The following is a 10,611-nucleotide window of genomic DNA, read 5'->3' as shown; positions in this document are numbered from 1 at the left end:
TGCCCACTTACAAAGAAATTAAGGGTCTGTAATTTTTACGGTTGGTTTATTTTAACGTATAGAGACAGAATACCAACCAAAAAATCCAGAAAAAACACATTATATAAAGGTTAGAAATTGATTTGGATTTCAGTGAGTGAAATAAGTATTTGATCCCCAAGCAAAACATGACTTAGTACTTAGTGCAGAAACCCTTGTTTGCGAGAACAGAGGTAAGATGTTTTTTGTAGCTGGTCATCAGGTTTGCACACATCTCAGTAGGGATTTTGATCCACTCCTCTTTACAGATCCTCTCTAAATCCTTAAGGTTTCTTGACTGTCATTTGTCAACTCAAAGTTTCAGCTCCCTCCACAGATTTTCTATAGGATTGAGCTCTGGAGACTGGCTAGGCCACTCCATGACCTTAATGTGCTTCTTCTTGAGCCACTCCTTTGTTGCCTTGGCGGTATGTTTCGGGTCATTGTCATGCTGGAAGACCCATCCGTGACCCATCTTCAGTGTTCTGGCTGAGGGAAGGAGGTTCTCGTCCAAGATTTTTACAGTACATGGCTCCGTCCATTTGCCCCTCAATGTAACTCACTGAAATGCAAATCAATTTCTAACCTTTATATAATGTGTTTTTTCTGGATTTTTTGGTTGGTATTCTGTCTCTATACGTTAAAATAAACCATAAACCATAAAAATGACAGACCTTTCATTTCTTTGTAAGTGGGCAAACTTACAAAATCAGCAGGGGATCAAATAAATATTTTCCCCACTGTACAGAGAGAGACGTAAGGAGTTTGTCGTTCACTATGCCATAGACTATGGGGGCTGGACTCCAAACCATGCTCTCATTTGCATCCTGCTCCTTCCTTCAACTTCCTTCTGCTCCTCCACTGGCTGTAGGACTGCAAAGCACTTCCTGTCATTAAATGTATCCCCACAGACACACGCTGCAATAAGGACATTGCCTGAACCGTGACTGTGTATGTGTACGTGTGCACAATAATTCACACACACACACACACACACACACACACATGCAGGCTGCATCTCGAAGTTGCGATGATGCAATACTTTATATATTCTTATATATATATATATATATATATATATGTATTAGTAAGTGTGTGTGTGTTTGAGAGAAACATGATTCTATGCAATACTTTATATATTCTTTTATATATATATATATATATATATATGTATTAGTAAGTGTGTGTGTGTTTGAGAGAAACATGATTCTTTAATGTTCTGTAGGATCTTCTACCTTGCTATTTTAGAGCAGGTTTTTTAGTTTTCAGGTGGCCATCCCCCTTATCTGACCCTTGCTCATCTTACCTCATTTTTAACCAGATATATACGTTTATAATCAACGTGTGCATATGTGCTTCTCGTGTGGGTGTACAGTAATGTACAAAGGAAAATAGCAGCTTGTTAAGGACTGATACACTAAGACTGCCTTGTTAGCATGCAAACTTTTTGCTATATATAAACTGTATTGTATTGGCACATTGCGTTCAGTTTGGGCTATGGAACCTCATAGTTGTCGTTTTGTTTGGTCCTATCGTTGTTTTCTTGTGTACAACAAACTTAGAAACTGCAAACAGCATACTGTGTGAGGTCATTATGTATGATTAATTTTAATCAGGACCATTGTGCCCGGTCCAGAGTCTTGAGAAATCTATGTATTGACTGTCCTAAATTATACCATTTCCTTTCCCTGTGATCACAATGTTTTAAATTCAGCTTTAGATTGAGTTAAGATGGCCATGAATTATTAAGGCTCTAAGTAGTCTTAGACTTTTTTGCCCTGCCTTTTTCTGTTTTTATTAGTTATTATCTAACTTTTACAACTCGTGAGATAAACCCTGCTGTTGTATTCTTTATGGAATCCCGTTTCCGCCACATAATAGAAAAAAAAAAAGTTAAATAATTGTTACATAAAATGTCAATATTATTAGATACTAAGTCATTATGAGATAAACTCTGGTTTAGTGACTATGAGATGACTATGATATAGCACTATTTACTACAACTCTGGTTGTAGTAAATAGTTATATAAATTAAATTGCCATTGCCTTTGGCCATAAAACATCAAAAATATGACATAAAAGTATGACATAATTATGAGATTAAAAAGTAGAAAATAGAACAAAAAAGTCATAATTATGCCATAAGTATTTGAATTATGAAATAAAAAGTACACAAGTGGAACCTGTGACAAAAATTTGAAAATAAGAAAATAAATTTCTTAAAAAAAAATTGATCTTCAAATTACGACTTAGTATGTCATAAAAATTCATAAGATAAAAGTAAAAATGTACCAAAAAAAAATGAAATTAATAAAACCTCTATCAAACTAATTATGACAGAAATCAGAACTTATGAAGTCAAAAATAAGAAAAAAATAATAATTTAGTTTTTTTCCATAATTTTACCTTTTCTTTCGTAACGATAACTTCGATCATTATTTTTACTGTCATTATTATGACAATTATTTACAATTTTGACATGTCAATTTCTCATGAAAGACTTTTTTTTTTATCTCATTATGACTTTGTATCTCAAAATTTTGACTCTTTATATGATAATTATGTCATACTATTTATTGACTATTTATGTAATAAATATGATTTACCAAAGCATTATTTTTTTTCTTATGTGGCAGAAATTGGCTTCCATAGTTCTCTGCTCAATTTACAGAAATACAGCCCTAGTGCCTCTGTACCCTCCCATTCAGTCACTTTCACGATTACCTGACTGTTATGGTTGATCTCACAATGCGTTGTAACACTATTTGTTTCTCTTATTGGTTATCAACACATTAACATACACAATCCATCATAAACAATTAGAAGAGATGAGGATTCCGTCTTATGAATCACATGAGTGCCTCTTTTAGGTTAACCTCACTCCATGTCGCTGAGCCCACTGGTCACATAGCGTTATTCAGGCATCTGTCAGGAGATGTTAAAAGCTTTGTATCTGTATCATCTGACCTGGGGTAATTAATTAACAGTAATGCCTTTAATACTTTTCAAACAGCAAGAGAGCACTGCCCTTTATTTTAAGCATACTATACTGCCACCTGGATGTAATAGGGTGCTATTACATGTAACTAGAAAGACTGCAGGGAGCAGAGTATCCAATTCTACTGTTTGAATGCTTTTATCTGTACTAAGATGTTTATCCAAACACATGGTCATTTTATCAGACACTTTTAAAAAATAAGGCAGCATGTAATCAAGGGACTAAGATGTACTGTTGTTGCTCAATGTATGTAACTTGAATTTTCTTTCATTTTCTGTTGTTATCTACAGCTTGTAATGCTGCATTAACACAGTCCAAAATGTATATAGGCCTGTCAGAATGCACTAAAAGACATTTTGGGTTAATTTTTTCAAAGAGATTGTCAGCTACACTTTTAAATAGCATATCAAGGTTAACCGATATCTCACAAATGACTCCTGGGTAAAGTGTTGACCCTGGCTTTTCTGTTATATCATCTGCTGGTACTGTAGCCATTAAGCCAAACCCATTTAGAGGATTGTTGATCTGAAATGAGCAGAATGGAGAATTTTTAGCTTCACTGGCACTTTTTCTAAGATTTCGTTTTTTCGTACGCTGCCAGGACTATACAAATGACCTGTTATAATAAATCTGTGTGTGTGTGTTTTCTCATTCTATTCTTGTTCTTCTAACACTCACTCAAATATTTGTAGTTATTTTGATTTGTATAGATTAATAAGAATGCCTTTTACTGATAATCACTTTAAAGTTGTACCAGGTTTCTGTCTTGATGGACTTAATGATCCATAATTCCAACATAATGCACAATTAATTTATTATGGAATTAGTTCATGCAAGTCAAATTGAATGCAGTTTCCCTGAGATAGATTGAACAAAACAAAAGTCATTTAGAATAGGATGATCTTATAGGCTAAAGGAAAAAAAGGACATTGTGGAAAAAAATGCGTTAAGTGTATGTCTTTAATGGGAAATAACCTCACTCCAAGTTGGACTGATAGTTGTTGGAATTGTCCTTGTTATGTACATATGTGTACCATATATATTTTACAATTTTTCATGCATGTTGAAGTGAAATATTCTGAACACAGTGCTGCAGTTTTGATTAAATGAAAAACAAAACAAAAGTTTCTAGTCTTATTTAGGCACAATGAAAGATTGTACATACTTAAAATGTTTTATGTAATTCTTTATAATTTTGTTTTAATATAATATAATTGGGCAGAGTTTGATTCTTGTAATTTAGAGATTTATTGGTCCACTAAACTAAAATTCTGAAATCCTTTTGAGTACATCCAGGGCTTTTTTGTGATACCAAAAGTTTGGAAGTGTGACTTACATGTTAATGGTAATATATGATTTAAAAATTTTATGGAAAATCAAATTTTTTTTTAGATTCAACCTATTTAATAAAAATATACAATAATTTTTATAAAAATATATACAACATATTGAATATCGATAATATAAAATAACTCACTCAAAGTAGTAATAATCTACCTATATATGTAAAATATTTAATTTAAAAATAAAATACATAACTATATTAAAATTTTTTATAAAATAATGTTTTTATATATTGTTTTTATATTATAAAATATATACATACAATATGATTTAAATATCAGTAATATAAACGTATCAGTAATAATATATTATGTATAATGATATGTATTAAAAATTATTTAAAATTAAAAGTAAATACATAACTATATTAAAATAAAAAATAAATGTATTAATATGATGTATTAACATGTACTGTTTCTTATGCACCAAATACTATAATAGTCTTATTTTGTAAAATATACATACAGTTTAATATATTTAAAAATAAAAATAAATACACAAATCCATTTTTAAAATGTATATTTATTATATATTATTATATTATATTTAGATGTATTAACAAATAATTTTTCTTATGAACCAACAAGTTTTTGAAGGTAAAAGTGCTGTGGTGGTACAATGGTACAGTGATCTGTTTGATAGTCTATGTATAGTACATAGCAGCATAGTACATGTCCACGGTAGTATTACAACCTGTCGTGTTGCCGCTAGAGGGCGCATGCGTACCGTCTCGAGGTGTGTGCGTGTGTGTGTGTGTTTGGGGGTGTCATTGATCACACAGGAGGTAAACGCGATCACGTGACCGCACAGTGCCGTTGGTGAGTTCTCACATCATGGCGGAAGGAGTAATTGTCCGGATGGATTGTTTCTCACCTTTTAATTCATGTCCTCAGTCTTGACGGGAGGATTTTTGGCTTTCGAAACGCATTTCATTACACTTAAAACAACTTCAGCGTATTTTCACGACGATGGCAGACCGCGGTGTGGATTTGGCAGCTCTACCGAAAGGGGTTAGAGAGCAGTTGGCGGAGTTGGAGCTCGAGCTGTCTGAAGGTAAGAGATGGAGTTATCGCCTCAGCCTTAATAATGTTAATAATATTAACCTAATATTTAAATCCCACAGTCGTATGGCGCTATAACAGACACATAAATAAGCTCAAATGGATGGCTGTCTACTGTTTTGTGTTAATGTTTGAACGTCCTCTGTTTCTATTCAGAGAATTTCGTTTCAGACAGTCTGTGTCTTAAAAACTAGTGAGCTGCCTACGTTACCTAGAGAGAATGTCTTTGTCTGCTTGTCCAAAATGCAGTTTCTAATGTTCCGAACACGCCTGTGATGCCCAGACATGCTGTCTAGGTAGGCAGCTTACTAGGTTTCGAGACACAGCCAGAGTGTGTCGGCAGAAATTATGAATTTTCCTTTCTCAAACGTGCTTTTAAACTGGTGTAAATGAAAGAACCGAACGTGAATGAAGTCGAATAGCAATGCTGCTGCATCCAGCCGTTAATTTCACCTCAAGAGACTGAGACTATTGTTTGTTCGCTGATCTAGACCTCAAAGAAAACAGAGCCCTTGACAGTAATGCTAGACACAATACCGTAGTACAGAGACACATCGAGTGCATATGGATTTATGTATGTTACGATCTTTGTTGTTCTCAAAGCCATTTGTTTTCATCTGGAGACTTTGTTAAAGGGGCATCCCTTTTTCTGTCAGTGTGTGTCTGGACTCGAATGCGAAACGCAATGGACAACGTTGGTCTATTTTTGCTGTACTCCTGTTTGCACACACACATCTGTCAAACACACATTTTCTGTAGACATTTCCTCTCTCCCTTTAGTCATTATTGTAAAATGATGATTATCCAATTTGATATTACCATTGTTTGATTCTTGTAAACTATATTTTCAGCCTTTACAGACTCTTAGTCAGCTTAGGGACCTCATTATTACTTAGTATTACTTATCAGTCACTACTTTAGTTCATTCATGTAGTTTTACATGTAGGTTATAAATAGTTTTAAATATCTCTATCGCCAGACTTCTGGTTGACATTGACACTTGACTGTACAGTTATGCAATGCATTTAATGGAAGATTATAATTTTTGTATATTGTAGAGGATGTATACACAACCATTCAAAAGTTTGGGGTCTGTAAGATTTTTGTAATGTTTTTTGAAAGAAATTTATCATGCTCACCAAGGCTGCATTTGACACACAACACACTAAAAACAGAAATATTTTGATATTTTATTGATTTTTAAAAATATATATATTTTAATATATTTTTTAATGTAATTTATTCCTGTCATGGCAAAGCTGAATTTTCAGCAGTCATTACTCCAGTCTTTAGTGTCACATGATCCTACAGAAATCATTCTAATATGCTGATTTGGTGCTCATAAAACTTTATCAATGCTGAAACCAGTTGTACTGCTTAATAATTTTGTGGAAACCATGATACATTTTTTCCAGGATGCTCTGATGAATATGAAGTTCAGAAGAACAGTATTACAGACATCTTATACATAATATATATGTATATAAATGTCTTTACTGTCACCTTTGATCAATTTAATGTATCCTTGCTGAATAAAAGTATTACTTTATTTTAAAAAATTGTACTGACCCTAAACGTTTGAATGGTAGTGTCTTTTAATTTTTGTTAGTATTTCAAAGACCATACATAAAACTTGTCTTAAAGAGCCTTTTTGTGATACTAAATGTTTAACGTTGTGACCAATATGATATTAATGATATTATATTATAGCATTTTTGTGTGATATATCAGCCATTCTGTCTATTCACAGGGTTTAGAAGTTCATTCAGTGTTCATGACATCACAGCGATGGTGTTTCATGCACCGTCATGTATCTTCTTACCGTCCTGTCATCCGTCTATGAAAAGCAGTGCTGCTGCACTCATTCACTCTGTCAGATGTGGGGGAGATGTGTTGGTTTTCAGCTTAGTAATAGTGTTACACAACTGGAAGCATTTAGAGTGTGGGCCACACTCTCAAACAGCTTGTTGATGTGTGCAGCTGCTTATCAAGAAAACCAGCCATAGAAACTGTTACCGGAGTAACACAACATTTTATGACCGTATGATTATATACTATAAATTATGACCATATAAGTACTGATGACCGTTGAGCCATGTTTTTTTTTTTTTTTGTCATTCAGCCACACTATAAAATGTTTGATGAGTGCAAAAGAACGTAATGGAATAGTTTACCCAAATGTTGGAACAAGAAAGTCATACGGCTTTGCAATGACACGAGGGTGAGGAAATCATGTTCATTTTTGGATGAACTGTGTTTTAAACCACTGTTTTGCATGTGAACTAGAGGTCTGTGACTTTTGAAAGTGTGTGAAAACAACATGAAATTAGACCCGAGTCCGACTCGACCCGACAGCATTTTATTTCGAACCCGACTGGACCCGAACGTAAACGGCATTGACGTGTGTACAGTCTGCAGCCCCACAGTCAATCAGGATTCAGGAAAAATCACGGTGTCCTGCTGAATGATTTGGCCGCTTCTCCATTACTTTGATTTATTTAACATTTATTCAATTTATTATTAGGCTATTTTATAGGCTATTAGTGCCTGCCTGATGGATACAAGTTATTTTTGAGCTCGGCTTTCAATTGTGACCAGTGGATTTGAAAAATAAACGTGATAGTTTGATAAAAAATAAATCGATAGCCTAATAATTCATGGATTCGTTAGTGTTGTCTGCAACCTGATCTCCGGCGAAAGGCTTCTGCACAAAAAAAAGAAAAGCCCTGCATGAACAGGCAGCATAATGAAGCGAGTGGATTTTCCTGCTGGATCTATAAGATGATTTCTGTGTGCGAGGTTACAAACGTAGCCTATGCTCCTTTTCTATGTGCGTTCCTCACGTAACACAAAAGTGAAAGTAGCCTACGCATTCGGGATAGTTTAAAAGAATTTGGGTCCAAATAGGGAAAAAGCATGTTTATTTTAAATTACCCGAGATCCGAGGCTGCTAATACCGAACCTGAGCCGTGTCCGAGGTACTTTTTCAGTTTTGGACCCGAACCCACTCGGGTCGGACCTTGGGACCTGAAGACCTCTACTGGACAGTCACCTCCCCACTAGCGTCTCACAGTCATGTCCCTGCTTTTCCTCTGCTTGCGCCATCTCTTTTTTTCTCTCTCTCTCGCACTTGGGCTGACTAGTTCCTACAGATATGACTCAAATGAATCACTGCTCACTGACCAATCAAAATACACCTAAATTCAGCACAAGCACATTAATCATTTTAATCAGATTAGCAGATAAGTTGTATTTGGATATTTGATTGTGCATGCTCATTAGGGCGGTGCGATATTGAAGAAAAATGCGATATGCGATAACTCATTTTTCACAATTTTTACAGTTTTTTCTGTATTTTTGCTCAAATAAATGCAGCCTTGACGAGCATAAGAGACATAAGAGTAATAAAAATCTTACTGATCCCAAACTTTTGAAAGGCAGTCAGTGTATATATATTAGGGCTGTGCGATATTGAAGAAAAATGCGATAACTCGTTAAATAATTCGATATGCGATACGATAATGCTTAAAGTGCCACATGCTCAGATGAAACAGTTTTACTCAGCTGTTGCCGAGTCAGTATCTTCTATAACTTCTATAACTATCTTGTGTCATATATATATATATTGGTTATTTGTATGTATGTATGTACCAAGAGTTCCTGTAAAACCACAACAAATTCCTTGTGTTTGCGCACACTTAAGTGGATGTATAAAGCTCATTCTGATTTTGATTCTAATAAGAAAGCACCCCTACAACAACTTCTGAAAGTGAACGGTAGTGTTTTACTCGAGCATTACATAAAAATGTCATTTTAACATTAGTGTAATCATTTTAACATGAGTTTAGGAACTGAATAATAAAAAGGAAAAATAAAACGCTGCTTAGTATTTACTCTTTGAATTCAATATGCACTGATTTTTATTTAAGCTACAAAAGTTATTTAGGTAAGAGCAGTGAGTGATTTTCTCTCTTTTGTTCATGGCCCCAAATATTGCAAGCTGTAGCGATATACATATTGCGATATGTACATTTGCGATATTTCGATAATTTCTATATATTGCACAGCACAGCCATAATGCTCATTTTACATTCAAATGACCTAGGACTGCTCGATTATGGCAAAAGTCATTATCAAGATTATTTGGTCAATATTCAGTAGTCATGATTATTAAACTATTAGGAGTGGGCGATATGGCCAAACTTTTATGATATCAAAATTTTAGATCCAGTGAAATTTCACAGCTCTCGATACCAACCATGGCAGAAACTAATACTTGGCTAACTAATGATTTGGACATTAAGTTTGGGCTTTTAATCAGGGATGAAAGAAAGGAACACAAGGCAGTGCAATAATTGTCTTATTCATTTGTGTTTTCATAATTGTTGGAAGCCAAGGTCAAAACTTTTGATGATTCACACAGGCCTAAAATGACCTTTACAAACATGCTGCACTCACTTAAATTTTAATTTAATGACACTGGTTAATGTGATCTTAAATTTAAACATTAAATTAAAACCCATATCCTATAGGAAGACTTGGAAATCATAAATATGTGTTATGTTTGTTTTGCTTTGCTCTAAAATATTGCTTTGGCTACGTATAGAGTAAAACTCGCCTGCAAATCAGCACTAAGTCTGTCCACGAATCGTCTTATTAGAAACATTTGTACACTAAGTAGCTATAAATGTTTAAATCTATTAATTAAACAGATTAGGCCTGTTTTCCTGACATCCAAATTGAAATCTGAACCAACAATCCCTATAATGATTTTAAAAAACCATGAATGTCTGGAAAACTTCTGGAAATGCACTGGTCTGAAACTGTACGAACCCTGGTTTCTGAATTGCTGTGTATAAGGTGTTTGTGCTGTTGCCATCTCTTGCGTCTGTCCCTTATTTCTGGATCCATGCGTGGTTTCCACAAGGGCACATATTGACCTTGGAGGATAGAGATATTTCCCATTACCATGCACCACTGGGGCTTTTTACAGTGAAAAGACTCTGTCCAAATTATCTCCTACATAATGACCTAATTCTGCAGGGTTGTAGTGATCGTAGTAACAATAGGTACCATTGAGCTGATCTATACTATGGTGGTTTTGATCTGAACTGGCATTTGAAGCTTTCAACTGAAACTTTTGTGTCCCAAATGACCGTCTCTGTGTTTTTTTTTTTTTTTTTTTTTTTT

General features: G+C 34.4%; 1 protein-coding gene across 2 annotated transcripts in view; it reads left to right on the top strand.

Annotated features, from left to right (window-relative positions):
* Positions 1-5,155: 5,155 nt before the first annotated feature.
* The window catches only part of LOC107716198 (disco-interacting protein 2 homolog B-A-like), a 63,070-nt gene continuing 57,614 nt past the window's right edge, over positions 5,156-10,611 (top strand). For both annotated transcript variants that reach the window (XM_016522567.1, XM_016522566.1), the window contains exon 1: positions 5,156-5,413. In XM_016522567.1, the coding sequence (XP_016378053.1) occupies positions 5,329-5,413 (85 nt within the window). In that variant the 5' untranslated portion in view covers positions 5,156-5,328. The remainder of the gene's footprint in view (positions 5,414-10,611) is intronic.

This window comes from Sinocyclocheilus rhinocerous, unplaced genomic scaffold (genome assembly GCF_001515625.1).
Source record: "Sinocyclocheilus rhinocerous isolate Xijiao unplaced genomic scaffold, SAMN03320098_v1.1 scaffold148, whole genome shotgun sequence".
NCBI classification, from domain to species: domain Eukaryota; kingdom Metazoa; phylum Chordata; class Actinopteri; order Cypriniformes; family Cyprinidae; genus Sinocyclocheilus; species Sinocyclocheilus rhinocerous.
The sequence above is the reverse complement of the archived record's forward strand: the minus strand, read 5'-3'. Positions and strand labels throughout refer to the sequence as shown.